At 38.4% G+C, this 15,273-nt stretch overlaps 2 protein-coding genes across 3 annotated transcripts in view; both read left to right on the plus strand.

The window, feature by feature from the left end:
* LOC107680312 (gamma-aminobutyric acid receptor subunit rho-1-like) overlaps window positions 1–15,273 on the plus strand; it is a 43,602-nt gene that overhangs the window by 2,762 nt on the left and 25,567 nt on the right. The window contains exon 3 of the mRNA XM_016476160.1: window positions 8,194–8,261. Coding sequence (XP_016331646.1) covers window positions 8,194–8,261 — 68 coding nt within the window. The remainder of the gene's footprint in view (window positions 1–8,193; window positions 8,262–15,273) is intronic.
* The window catches only part of LOC107680313 (gamma-aminobutyric acid receptor subunit rho-2-like), an 8,227-nt gene continuing 4,706 nt past the window's right edge, over window positions 11,753–15,273 (plus strand). The window contains exons 1-4 of one of the 2 annotated variants that reach the window (XR_001633138.1): window positions 11,753–11,898; window positions 12,051–12,133; window positions 12,409–12,549; window positions 13,678–13,765. Coding sequence is in view for 1 of the 2 variants with exons in the window: in XM_016476161.1 (XP_016331647.1) it covers window positions 12,399–12,549; window positions 13,613–13,765 (304 nt within the window). In the remaining variant the exon portion in view is untranslated. Of the gene's footprint in view, window positions 11,899–12,050; window positions 12,134–12,370; window positions 12,550–13,612; window positions 13,766–15,273 lie in introns of those variants that run through there. The other variant, XM_016476161.1, reaches the window with a different exon arrangement.

A 15,273-nucleotide genomic window follows, 5' to 3' on the forward strand; every position in this document is an offset into this window, starting at 1 on the left:
ATTGTAATCCAAGAGATTCTGTGTACTGTCTTTTGGTCCAGTACGTAATATCTCTGTCTTATCCGAATTGAATAGGAGAAAAATATTGGTCATCCAATCTTTTACATTTTTAACACACTCTGTTAGCTTAGATAATTTAGAAGTTTCATCTGGTCTTGTTAGATCATTTTTTTGCAGGAAGGAGCACAGTTGAGCAGACACAACTTTTTCTAATGGCATTAAAAACATTTTTAAATTGTGGACTGATTCCAAGTCCTTTGTATTGTTAAGGCAAATTGTATTGCTAGCATTTTAATTACCTCAAATACAAATATCTGAAATATTTCCAAATTTCAGTAATTTGACAAAATTGCAGTTTGGAAATGATGCACAATAAACATTTTTCTTAAACATCAAGTGATTCTTTATTTATATGTTTTCTTCACACAGCATGCGTCTCATATTTAATTTCAAGGTCTTCACTGACTCTGTTGTCTTTTTGGTAACCAAGTACAGTAATTACAGTAAAAACAGTTAAAAACAATATTTGTTGTGGTTAAAATGATTGAAATAAATTTCACAAAACAAATACTGAAATATTTTATAAATCAACATTTTGATATTTATTATGTGAAAATGATGTGAAACTTACAACAATCCCTAGCTGTCTTTGTTTAGATTATCCTATTTTTAAACCAATAATAACTAATATTTTAATAATGAATTTTCATATTTTATGATACTCAGGCATGATGTGTTCGGACCGTGCCATACATATCACTTTATAATTAAAGTCTTTCTCAACTGATGTCAAAATCCTTTCCCATGTCTCATCTGCGTCACTATCACATATTTTACTGAAAGTTCTCAGCTGCTGATGTCTGGAGTTCACACTGATATCTTGCTTCTTGTTCAAGTCTCATTGTTCCTGCAGAGATTTGAGGATTGACCTCTTCTAGGCAGTGTCTGGATGGCTGAAAGTTACACTTCCTGTTAATTGAACCAGCAGCGCCAACGGGGGTGTTCAATTACTCGCTGATGTTGTGGAGGCTTTTCTAATTTACACATTGGTTTTGCTTCTTCAGAATGTTTCTCAGTCTTCATTATCACAGCAGTCAGATTCAAATTCACAACTTGAACATTGATCCCAGTGGGGGTTTTATCCTGAAAATGTAGTTGTTTCTCAGGTGGGAAATGATAACGCTGACTGTGACTGCAAGTTCTGACTGTGTAATGCTTGTGTTTAATTATTGTGGCGTTTGTGCTACATATCATCTACAACTGACAAACACTTTTGGAAAATGCAAACAAGTTCCCCAATGTCAATCTACTGTTTACAAAGATGGAATTGGAGCCGTTTTCTTGACTGTTAGTCGTGACTACAAAAGCACAGCCAGAAAATTCTTCCAGCAAATGTGCATTCATTTGATAACAAGCTTTGCAATTTAAGGTTGCAAATCTCTTCTCAACAAGAACCGAGTTGCTGTAATGCGTCAACAGAAACCTGAATGTCTGCAGAGAACTCAGTCATCAAGCCAAAGACCTCCCAGGGAAAAGCAGAAGAGTGGTGTTTTTGATCATTCCTGGTGTGACTAGGAAAATGTACATTATATTGAGTTGTTTTGTTATTTCTTATGCATCCAATCACTCCCTGTCTGTGGTCCAGCATGTTTTAAAACCTCAAGGGCCAGATTTACTGCAATTCCATAAAAGCGCCAATGGGGGTGAAAAGTTCTGTGCAAATTTAAGTGACGTGAAGTGACATGTGGCCAAGTTTGGTTACCCATACTAGGAATTAGTGCTCTGCATTTATCCCATCCTAAGTGCACACACACAGCAGTGAACACACACCCGGAGCAGTGGGCAGCCATTTATGCTGCGGCGCCCGGGGAGCAGTCGGGGGTTCGGTGCCTTGCTCAAGGGCACCTCAGTCGTGGTATTGAAGGTGGAAGAGAGCGCTGTACATTCACTCCCCCCACCCACAATTCCTGCCGGACCTGAGACTCAAACTCGCAACCTTTGGGTTACCAGGACTTCCCCAAGAAGTCGTGGCATAATGGTGGCCTTAAGAACACTGACACAGCCAGGGGTGCGTTTCCTGATAACCTTATCTCTTAGACTCTAAAGGTATACCTTAAATAAAGGTGTATCTTTATTTAAGGACTTAGCTCATAGGACTTAGCGAATAGTTGTGATTTAGCACGACTAGTCACTGTAGTATTGCTGCCATAGTTTGCTCAAACTCCCCACCACAATCAATCCCTTTAAATAGACTCCTAAGCCTTGCCTAATTGTTTGCCAACTGATGTACCTTTGGATAATATAATTAAAAAGCTAACAACTATCAGTGTAATGACACTGATTTAAAATTATTCTTTGAATGAAAACACTTCAATTAGCCTAATTGAACACTGGGTTTATTACAACTTCAGAATTATATTCGTATAGACTGAGATGTAAAGAAGCATTTTGCACAGTGGTGGCCTCTAGTGGAGTGAACTCTCAACAGTAGGCGCGTTTCCATTACCCTTCAAATTGCACAAATTGAAATGGAAACGCGTAAATTTCGCAAAAACGCCCATATATCGCAAAAAAGTTTTTACACTCGCATGAGGTGGTTTTTCAGGCAATGCGAAAAAGGAATAATTCGCAAAACTGCAATGGAAGCCGTCATTTCGCAATACTTTTTTATCGACATTTAGAAAATATTGCGAAAGTTTTGCGCAAATCTGTAATGGAAACGCGCCTAGTGATAAGGTGTAGCTAAGAGTGATCCAGACCAACCTTACGAATGTTTGATTTACAGAAGGTATACTTAACTAAGAACGTTCTGGGAAACACGTATCAACGATAAGGTACAGCTTAAGGTATAGCTTAAGAACGACGTAGCTATAAAATGGGAAACATACTCCTGATTATTTCCATAATGACCAACACAATCTACCAAGAGCAGTGCAAATTAGCGTAGGGTCGCAAACGAGCAGAGCTGATGATAATCAGGTGTGTATATTCTGCTAACTATACAGATGCAAAATGGGCTAAGGCTTTTTAGGCAGTTGAATAATGGAGCAAATACCAGTAAACTGACTAGCGCAAACCTTAGTAAATCACATTACACGATTTATTTAAATACTCTCCTCCCATAAATGTTGCATCTGGAAGGGAAACTCCTACAAATGCATATGCAGTAAGGTTAACCACAAAAAATAACCGTGTCCACGCCTTTTCAAAGTCTGGTTCAGACATGAAAAGGATTTGAGATTTCCTATCAGGCAGATATCATTTGGTCAAAACGGAAAGTCAGATCTTGTCTTCACTGACCCTCAACTCTAGAGCTCACAGAGTTCACCCCTGTACACCAACATCATCAAATCTGTTGACCACATGGCATTGGTATAGACCTGACACACTGGTGGAGCTTGTGGTGAACTTCCAGACACAATACAGAGAGCACGTCCCTCAACAGAAGCCCAGTAGAAAGGTTCTGGAGCATCAGATTTCTTGTTGACTAAATCACTATGGTCCTAAGATGGTCAGTGCACACACAGGTGAAGGTTAAGAAGACACAGCTATGGCTCTTCTTCAATATGAGCTCCTGCTTCTGTTTTACTTATGCCTACAGATAAGCTGCATGAAGGGCTCCTCTGAGACCATCAGAACCAGACAGACACTTGGAGACTCTGTGTAGTTTCACAGAGATGAACAATAATTTACATCTTCAGTCCTAGTCAGTTTCAAATGTAGTTTAGACACATTTGAATGAAAAATGTGTACACTCGTTCTTTACTCATATAGTCAGTCTTCCACTCAACTACAGAGATGTCCAAGGACTGGATAATTAAGTTGTCCATCCATTATGAACAACAAGCACTATTCACAGCCATTTGCACTTCAAAGGTCAGGTGGAGACAGACAAATACTATGACAAAATGCCTACTAAATGTTAAGAAACGTGGCCTGGAGGGTGGTTCTTTTGATACTCCTTCATTTAAATATATGTACATTTGCTATGTCACTGTGTGGATTTTAATGACGTGGCAATAAAGGACATTTTTTGTATGGCTTTGAATAAACCCATATGTTCACAGCTGCCTGGGGAGTAGAGTATATAGATTATGCTTTGTTGTTGTGTGGCTCATCATATACTGTGGGAATTGTGGATGAGGGGCCCTGCAATCCCATGGTACCTTCCACGCCAGAGCCTTGTCACACCATGCCTAGCAAGCCAAAGCCTGCTCACACCATGCCAGCCAAGCCAAAGCCTTTTCACGTCATGGCCGCCATGCCAGAGTCGTCAGCAAAGATAGCTGACAAGCCTGAGTCTTCAGGCAAAATGACTGCCACACCAGAGCCTCTCCACATCATGGCTGCCTCTCCAGAGCCTCTCCAGCGGATGCAGAGCTTGGGCCAAAACAGATAAGACTAATGGCAAGTGTTATGGATCCACCAATGATGTCATTGCGAGTGGCTGGCATCCTGGTGGCATCAACGATCTCAAACCCCACGGCCTCAGCGCTGTCCAGCCCAGAGGTCCTCCCTCCGTCAACTGTACTGCCCATGATGGTGGTTGGCATCTTGTGTGTATGGGCTGCACACTGCTCTCCAGTCCATGAGTCTGCTTCAGAGGCCGCTCCAGTCCATGAGTCCGCATCAAAGTCTGCCCCTGTCCATGAATCTGTTCCAGAGCCTGCTCAAGCCCCAGAACTCAGTCCTGTGTTGACACTTGAACTTTTCTATGCGGAGTGCTATGTGTGACGTGTTGCTTCAAGCGCATCATTCTGCGCACGGGATGCGCATAAGTGCTTTGTGCCACTCTGGATTGGAGCCTTTCATATCATAATACTTTTGCACAATGACAAATTATTAATAGCCTTTCTTGTTTGTTTTATCTTTCATATGATATGAATGAGGCACAGCCTCATTGCTGTGCTATACATTTAAAAGAAATGTATTTTAATGTTATAGTAGGCCCTATATATTTATATATAAATATATTACTTTTTTCATGAATATATTTTACAACCATACAAAGAGCAATGTGTAACATTTTACCAGATTTAGTCCAACTTTTATTTGCTTCCCACTAAATAATTTTTTTTTTTTCACTAAAAGTTTAGATTTAATAAAATTATTGTGCACTCATGATTTTTCTAGAGTAGCTTTTGCTACTGAATTATCCACTAACCTAATTTATAGTAGTATTTTGTCATAGATTATGATTATATATATTTTATGTTTGTTATTTTTTGTTTATAAGAAAGTTGTCTATATTTAGTAGATTGTGTGTAACACATAAAAGAGTGATGATCAGTTCAACACACATTGAGGTATAGAAATTCTACACTGATTAAAAAAACTGCGCTGGTATCGGATCGATATCGGTATCAGCCGATACTCCGAATTTTTGGTATCAGATCGGGATCGGTTCTGAAAAAGTGGTACCGAGCAACCCCTAGTTGACACCAGCTTGTGAGTTTTCTGCCTGTCCTGTTTCGACCAGAGTGATCACACGTGAACCTTCTGCCAGTCCTGTCATGGCCTGGGAGTCCATCTCTGAACTCTCTGCCTGTCCTGTCATGGCCAAGGAGGCCGTTTCTGAACTCTCTGCCTGTCTTGTCATGGCTAAGGAGGCTGTCCCTGAACTCTCTGCGCCATTCACAAACCGTTTGCCTGTTCTGTCATGGCCAGGTGGTCTGTCCATGTCTCTGCTCCGCCATGGCCTTCTGATTTGTAGTGATCTTCTGCTCTGGCTTCACATTGGTCACCTGCTTCGCTCTGGTCTCCAGCACCACCTGATCCACTGTGGTGGTCTTCTGTCTCGTTTACTCTGATGTGGTCATCATCTGCTCCATCGTGGGGATCCTCGGCCCCGCCTGCTCCGTCTTGGTGGCCTTCAGCTCTGCCCTGGCTTCCTGCTCTGCTGGCTCTACCCTGGTCTCTGCACCATGGCCCTCACCACGGCCCTGGCCCGCCACTGCTCCATGGTTCAAGCCCACCACTGCTCCACGGGTTCAGGCCTGCCTCTGCTTCATGGCCCAGGTCCTCCATGGCTCCACAGTCAAGGCCCACCTCTGCTCCACGATCTAGACCTGCCCTTGCTCCGTGGTCCAGGTCCACCACTGCTCCATGGCCCTTGGTCTTGCCCTCTGCTCCACGGTCTAGGCCTGCCTCGCTCCTTGGTCCTGGCCCACCATTACTCCTGAGTCCATTGCCATGATCCAGGTCCTGTTCCCCTTCACGGGCATGGCCCTTCATCCCCCCCCCTGTTCCGCCTCCGCTCCATTCCACCACCCTCCTGGACTTTTTGAGTTTTGTTTGGGTTGGGGTTGGTGTTATGTTAGGGCATCTGGAGCTGCCCTTAGAGGGGGGAATATGTCACAGTTGGTTTTGGGTTTTGTTGGTGTTCTTTTACTTTGTATTCATGCTCTTAGTCTAGTTTCCTGGATTGTCATGTGATTCCCTTGTTAATCTGGTTATCTTGTCATGTGCTCCCCATGTCTATAGGTGCGTTCGACTTGAAGCAGGGCTACAGACGGCAGTCAACGAGAGTAGCTGCTTGCAGTCGGGGGCAGAGGTGAAAACGGAGCCGTCAAGCCGGACACTTTCTGCTCCCGTTAGTGACGCTCGCGCGGTGTTTGCATACTCTATCACAGATGAAGTGAATTAAATGCAATATTTGTCAAATACACAGACGTTTCAGAAACGTTTTCATGAGCAACAGAAACACTTTTTATATACCGCTTAATTCAGCGCCATCTGTTCAAGAATAAAGTTCAACGTAAATATATACTATTTAAATACTAATAAAGTGGGGGTATATATGCTTTCATGATAAACGTGACTCAATATAACATTGCGACTACATTAAAAAAGCTTTTAATGTTCTAAAAACAGATTTATGAGCAGCATTGGATTTGAAGATGTTAGAAACACACGTCATTGTTGTCATGTGGTGAATTTGGCCAATCAGTGGTCAATTGATTTTTAACATATTTCAGGCCTATTTAAGCATATGTAACACGTTATATAGGTGTTGAATACGGTATTTAACGCGCTGATTTTTCACGCGCAAACAACATGTATTTAACGCGTATTTCACGCGTATATGCGTATTTAAGGTGTTGTTGACATGTTAAAATTCACTGTTTTTGGCCTTTTTGGCCTTCCATACCCGTATGAAGTCGAACGCACCTTATGTGTCATGTTGTGATTGGTTGTTTTGATCACATGGTTCTCTGTTCTGTTTTCTCATTGGTTCATTGTCTTTATTGTTCACAGATGCCTTTAGTTAGTGATTAGTGTCTTTGTATATAATAGCCCTCATGTACCATTGTCTCTTGTCTAGCTTTGTTTGTGTAACCCACTGTTGGTGAGTTTTGTTTCTTTTTTATGTTCTTGTTTTGCCAAGCCATGTCTTTGTTCATTGTGTATCTGCTCATGTTTGGATTAAATAAAAGCTGCAGATGGGTTCTAATTCAACTTGCCTCAGTGGAATACATTACACCAAGGCAATATTCTCATTTTTATTTAGTTTTTTATATACTATAATAAATAAGTTTAGTTTATGTACTAGAATAATTAAAACTGAAATAAAATTATATAGACATTGAAATTGTATATATTAAAATGATAACAATATCAATAATAAACACAACAATATTACACAGTAAAATCCTGAATGTTAAATTAACACTGCTCGGAGCATATATGGTCCCACTCTAAAATAGTGTTAAAGTAACACTGAAGCAGTGTTAAAGTTAATGTCACTAAGAAGTTAAAGAAGTCAGTTGTAGTTCTCGTGCTTCTCTTTTCTTCGGTGATTCTGCCTTTTATCATCAGGTGTTCATCACTAATGCTCAATCAGCACTTAATTAATCACATAATTATCTCATTCACTTTAACACTGCTTCAGTGTTACTTTAACACTCTTTTAGAGTGGGACCATATATGCTCCGAGCAGTGTTAATTTAACACTCAGGATTTTACTGTGTAGTAAAACTTTAACTAAAATTAAGACAAAAATAAAAATGGATTCAAAATTCATCACAGCTTTTCTGAGTGTAGTAAACCCCACTTGAGTGCCATGGATATGTTGTCATTTATGCGGTGGGTGTGTGAATAGTTCCTGATTTTTAATAGTCTCTTTAAATGTGAAATGGCACATTATAAGAAAAAAAAACAAACTTGAAATTAATACTGTTCTCTTCTCCTCAGGTCCAGCAGTACCAGTAGGTGTTGATGTACAGGTAGAGAGTTTGGACAGTATCTCCGAAGTAGATATGGTAAGAAAAGTTTTATTATTTGATCAGTGATTGTTATAAATTGTTTATTATAATGTAAGGCATATTTCATTCCAAAAACAACTATATTGTACATAAAGAAAATGAAGCCATTAAAATTTTTGCATTAGCTTTGCATAGTTGTCATGGCTATTAAGCAAACAAACAAACAAACATTAATGCCAAAAAACAAACAAACAAAACCAAAACACTACATTAATGAAAATCTCCCTTTCTTTTAAAATCAAAATCGGCATTAATTAAACTCAGCACATTAAGAGTGATACATGCATACTTTACAAATTGAAATAATGTATGATTTTTGCCCATTAACATAATGAGAATGTGATTATTAACATTAAAGTAGGCTACTTGCAGTCCAAATGTTATCAGGGAGATTGCATGGATTATATATGGAGCTCAGCATTTGTGATTAACCTTTCCTTCTGAAAGCATCAGAGATGTGTCTAGACATGCTTTTATTTAGCATATCAGTGCCGATGTTTACGAGTGAGCATGGATTTGATTTTACATAATATGCTAGAGGATAATCCATGAGGTTTACGCAGTGACATCACAGAGAATCAGCCAATCAGGATCAGTCCATCCCGTTTGATAAAGGCTTGTAAAAGTGCTGACATCCCTCAGTAATGCCAACAGATTGGTAATATTTTACAAGGCTTTAGGCAGTTTGAAGGTGCATGTCAACACCTTGCATAAAAGCTTTTTTTTCAGGTTTAAATTGGACTAAGCAAATTTATTTTGTAACCACATCAACAGTATCTGCACTGTTAAAGCTGCACTAAACTGTTTTATTCTATATTCTGTTATGGTTGAGATCACATGATCAGATGGTATTAGTAACAAGACAACTGTCATGTCGGCTAGTCAAATATAAACAAAACCAAACTAAAAAATTACCAGGAATTTACAGGATCAAAGAGTATTATTTTACAATAAATTACTGTAGTCAGAAATTTGCTTTGAAATAAATGCATGCTGGGTCATTTTCTTGTAAACTTCCTGTGCATGAACAGCAGAATGATGCTAACATCACAGTAATTTACTGCTCTTGCTTTACTGTGAATTCACATTATAAAGTAGTCTTTAACTGTGCCACTGTGAGAAATTTAGTTGTTTACTACTGTAATTGTTTTGAAGTCATCATAATGGTGATTGGTGATCCTATTTGTTTGGGCTCTTCGACCTTGCATATTCATATTCAAATTTCTGATCTAGTCATGTCAGAAGTGTGACAAATGAAAACATTTGTTAAAATGATGATAAGCTAGAATATGAAATAAGCTAATTGCCTGACTTTAAAGGAGTCATATGACATTGCTAAAAAGAACATTATTTTGTGTATTTGGTGTAATGAAATGTGTTTATGCGGAAAAAAACACATTATTTTCCACATACTGTACATTATTGTTTCTCCTCTATGCCCCGCCTTTCTGATTTTGACAAAGCTCATCGGTCTGAAAAGCGAGGTGTGCTGTGATTGGCCAGCTATCCAGTGCGTTGTGATTGGCCGAATACCTCAAGCGTGTTACGGAAATGTTACGCCCCTACCATACTGTGATCCATAAAATGTGCTGCACACATCTGAATATTTGGGTTGAAGTGTTCTGGAACAGTGTTGTAAATACAACTTAACCACTGATTTCTAGTCGTGTCCATTTTTGGAAGGCCAAACAAAGTAGTTTCACTTTCACAACGAAACACAGCATCACACACGGCGGCGGCCTAGAGTGAGCAGAGGCGGTGGGCTTGAGAACGGCGCGGCCGGCGGATTCGACGAAGGAACTTCCAGAGGGCTTGCGGCAACCACATGTGACGACCCCTGGGCTGGACTCCGCTTCGTCCACGGTGAAAGCCGATCCGGCGATCCACGGCGCAAAGTTGTTGTATTTCCTCAGCGACCAGCACGGATCAGCTCCAGGCATGACGAAGATTTATTTGAAGATTTGTTCTCATGCTATGGGTGATTTCAGGTTTTATTCATGCACTGTAAAAAAAAATTGCCATGAATTTACGGGATTAAAGAGTATTATTTTACAGTAAATTACAGTAGTCAGAAATTTACTGTGAAATCAATGCATGCTGGGTCATTTTCTTACAAATGACTGTGAATGAACAGTAGAATGATGCTAACATCACAGTAATTTACTGCTTTTGTTTTACTGTGAATTCACATTATAATCACATTATAAAGTGTGCCACTCTGAGAAATGTAGTTGTTTACTACTGTAATTGTTTTGAAGTCACCATAATGGTGATTAGTGATCCTGTTTGTTTGGGCTCTTTGACCTTGCATATTCATATTCAAATTTCTGATCTAGTCATGTCAGAAGTGTGACAAATGAAAACATTTGTTAAAATGATGATAAGCTAGAATATGAAATAAGCTAATTGCCTGACTTTAAAGGAGTCATATGACATTGCTAAAAAGAACATTATTTTGTGTATTTGGTGTACAAAATAGCATGAACATGTGAAGTTTTTATTTTAGCATTATTTAAGCATGAAGGTTAATCAATAACTTATTTCATATTCATAACTGTTTGTGGATGGATCTTTCACAATAGTGAAGCAACTGCTGAGAAACAGCTTTGAAAGATGTGACATCAATTCTCGAAATACAAAACACAACAATGGTAACACTCAATAAATAAAACAACACTTACAACATCAACCAACAACACAAACTGCAAAAAGTGAACCAAAAACAAGTTATAGCACAAATAAAACCAAGAATTAAAAACTCTACAGCATGATCTATTCATGCTGCATTGTATGCTGGGTGCCTTCAGAGTACATCTGCACTGTAGAAACACAGTATGTAGTATCTCAGTAAATTTCTGAGAGTGCAGTTAAAGACAAGAGAAGTCCCACTGTGAAATTACTGTGAAAGCAATGCAATTAATAACCTGGAATACACTGTAATTTCACACTAAAAATGTTAACGGTGCATGCATGTAGAATTTAAGGTGACAGATATTCAGTTATTGAATATATTGGACATTTGCACATATTCAGCCACAATGAAAGTGGTTGCTGCACATACTTCATAAAGTTTTTTCATAAAGTGTTTATCTCAGGATTTGTCACATGCAAGCCCTTTAATAATGTGTTTTGAATGTGCTTTTTGCTTAAAGCTTGGAAGCAGAAAAAAATATTGATTTGCTTAACCACCAATAACCAATATAATATTTATATACTAAACATAATATATACTAAAAATATTTTATTAATTCAAGTATATATTGAAGCTTATTTCCCATTGACCCCCTATTATTCTTAAAGGTATAGTTCACCCAAAATGAAAATGTTGTTATCATTTACTCAAAAATTGTGAATTGAACTGAACGTATTGAGCTCTGTTGTCATCTATTTTTTTTAAGAGGAAAGCATATATATATATATATATATATATATATATATATATATAAGCTTGAAAGTCAGTCTCTTTTCCCAGTAAAACCAATAAAAGCATGACTTTCGATGGTCGATTGGTAAAAAAAATCTGGGTGCCTGATGTGTTCTTTGTCCATTCCAAACGATCCTTCATCCACGACACCACCACGGAGAACATCATGATCAGGGTCTATCCTGATGGACACGTGCTCTACAGCCTCAGGTTTGGACAACAAACATAATTTACGCAAGTATATCAGCACAAATGTTTGGACAATGCATTGCAAACCTTAACCTGCATGTTTGCATACATGTAGTTTTTATTTTGCTGTCATAATCATATTTGACTGTTTTTTTTTTTTTTGGGTGTTTCAGGGTGACTGTAACTTCGGCATGTAATATGGACTTCAGTCGGTTCCCGTTGGACACACAGACCTGCACGTTAGAGCTGGAGAGCTGTGAGTGACATGCAGTTCTCCTGATTTGAAAGGAATAGTTAAAGGAATGATATTGTTTCTTCATGGTAACAGATTTGGAGAAAATCTGATGAAGAAACAAAATCATCTACTTCTTGAATGGCCTGAGGCCGAGTAAATTTTCTGCATATTTTCATTTTTGTAAGAACTATTTCTTTAATAAGTTCTTTAACTATACTTTAATAGTTTCTTAAACTATTTCTTTAAATATCACATCAGAGTCTCAGCAAACAGTGGTTCATGTGCTATGCGTCCAGATGCTTACACTGATGAAGACCTGATGCTCTACTGGAAGAGTGGAGATGAATCACTGAGCACAGATGACAAGCTCTCACTGTCTCAGTTTCTCATTCAGAAGTTTCATACCACCTCCAGACTGGCCTTCTACAGCAGCACAGGTGCACATGCCTAATTTTAAATAGTAAACTAGGCAGTTCTCTTTCAGTTTCAGAAGATACAGGCTGTCTACTAGTGCATGACGTGCCAGACATCTTGCACAAATGCCTTTTTTTTTTTTTGCATGCATATAAAGAATCAGAATCAGAAGGAGCTTTATTACCAAGTGTATTTACACTTTGTAACAAGTACAATTTGACTTGGCAAAAGGAGCTTCTAGTGCAGAAGAAAGTACACACATAGTGCAAACATACATGATAGTGCAGACATGCATAGAATTACACCGTAAAGATGAAATGACACTAATATAAGAAAAACAGAAAAATAAATAATGCACTATATACAGAAATAGAAATATATAGAAAAAAACATATAATTGTTTGAATGAATGTACAGGTATGTTATTTACAAGTGTACCGTTTATGTAGTTTACAATTTCCAGATACTATGTATAAAAGTGTCAGATATAAAGGGCTAAATCAGTTTATTTGGCATCTGATTTGAGCAACTTTGGACTTTGTCATGAGTGGCTTCTTTTTGCATGCATTTTATATGCACGCATTATGCGTTTAAGGCAGTCATTAAATTGAAGCTCATGGAAACAGAATGCAGCAATTATGGTAATGTGATTATGTTCATTACACAGCAAAATCATCAGTGTTAAATCAATATAGTTCAGTGTTTATATGTTTCTTCTCTACAGAGAGTAGAAGTAACACTAAAGTAGTGTTGCTGTTAATTAATAAAACAAGTTCACTCTACATGTGATTATTGTCCATTTGTGACGACACCTGCTGTTATCAAGCATGAAGAGACAAGAAGAACAAAAAAGAGAACAGAGTGACCATTTGTAAAAATGTAATTAACTTAAAAAATTGAGAATAGCTTTTTAAAAGGTATTTTTTAGGTTTATTCATTTTTTATTAAGGTTTAATTTTTCAAGACTTGGGTGCTCAAGAGTACCCTTAAGAAACTATATTTAAGTTCAATCCTTGCTCAGATTTCAGAATCAGAAAACTGCATTTTCTTTTACTAGTACCTGTTCTCATTTCATATCTCCTGCAGGCTGGTACAATCGTCTTTACATCAACTTCACTCTGCGTCGTCATATCTTCTTCTTCCTGCTTCAGACGTACTTTCCCGCCACTCTGATGGTCATATTGTCATGGGTGTCCTTCTGGATCGACTGTCGAGCTGTTCCTGCACGAGTCTCGTTAGGTGAATTCATTGGGGAAACCAGTGGGATTGTTTGACTGAATGCTTAAATATGTCCAGGATTTCACAACCATTGTTGATATAAGCAGTTATAGATACAAATATTTCTTACAAAGATTTCAGATTTTAGATCAAGAATATACAATAAATTGAGTCTGCCAAACAAAGCAATGCGACTACATTCGTGTAGGGGACTGTGTGAAAAGAGTATTTGTTATTGTTCTGTTTTTAAATCAAGGTTGAAAACTACAGTGTGTATTGAAAAGAATCACACCTATAAAATAATCACATTTTGTTGCTTTGCTGCCTGAAATGACGACGGACACAGTTTTTGTTTTATCCAGCTGTATTTACTCAGTGCAACTTATAACATCCAAGTGAAAGATATAACACCAACATGTCAGAAATTAAAAAAAAAAAAATTATAAACCAGAATACTGAGTTGGAAAAAGGATCACCCCATAAAGATGACTTGTAAACTCAATCAGGTGTAGCTAATCATCTTCTCAATGGCACACAAAGCCATTTGACTTTCAGCTGTGATCAGCTGTGCTCATTTTGATCAGCTCAGTATGAAAGGAGCTTTCCTGGAGCATTTCAGTCCTTGGTAGTGCAACTGACGAAAACAATCAACTATCGGTGGCAAGACACTGTCAAAAGATCACCGGGATAAAGTTGTGGACAGGCACAAGTCTGGGGATGGATACAATTTTTTTAAAGCCTTTATTAATGCCTAGAAGCACAGTGAAGTCTGTTATTAAGAAGTGGAAGGTATTTGGTACAACACAGACCCTCCCTGGATCAGGAATTTAGTTGCAGGAGTTTATGAGAAAGAGTGGTCATTGTGTGCATGTGACAACAATATCACAAATTCTCCATAAATGTGGCTTGTATGGGAGGGTTGCAAGAAAAAAGCCACTCCTCAAGAAAGGCCACATGCAGTCACGACAGAGCTTTGCCAAAACACACCTTGAAGATTCTGAGGCAGATGAGACTCAAAATTAATTATTTGGCCTCAATACCAAACAATATGTCTGGCTGAAATCCAATACAGCTCACAATCCAGATAAATATTCGGGCAAATATTCCAAAGTCGAGATGTGCAAAGTTAGTAGAGACAAATCCTAACATACTAAAGGCTGTAATTAAAGCAAAAGGTGGTTCAACAAAATACTGACACAAGAGCGTGATCCTTTTTCCAACTCAGTGATTCTGTTTTAAAAAATGTTCTGACATGTTGGTGTTATATCTTTCACTTGGATGTTATAAGTTGCACTGAGAAGGAAAACACACATAGCAAGGGTAGACATATACAAGTCCGGACAAAGGACAACAGAATGGGCTAGGACTCAAGTAGGGCAGATAACGAGGGGCAGACAGGTGAGGAGGATAACTAATAACAAGGAACACTGGGTGGGCACTCTGGAGGCCCCTCAGGTTAAATATACAGTGGGTACGGAAAGTATTCAGACCCCCTTCAATTTTTCACTCTTTGTTATATTGCAGCCATT

Source organism: Sinocyclocheilus anshuiensis, unplaced genomic scaffold (genome assembly GCF_001515605.1).
Source record: "Sinocyclocheilus anshuiensis isolate Anshui unplaced genomic scaffold, SAMN03320099.WGS_v1.1 scaffold1161, whole genome shotgun sequence".
NCBI classification, from domain to species: Eukaryota; Metazoa; Chordata; class Actinopteri; order Cypriniformes; family Cyprinidae; genus Sinocyclocheilus; species Sinocyclocheilus anshuiensis.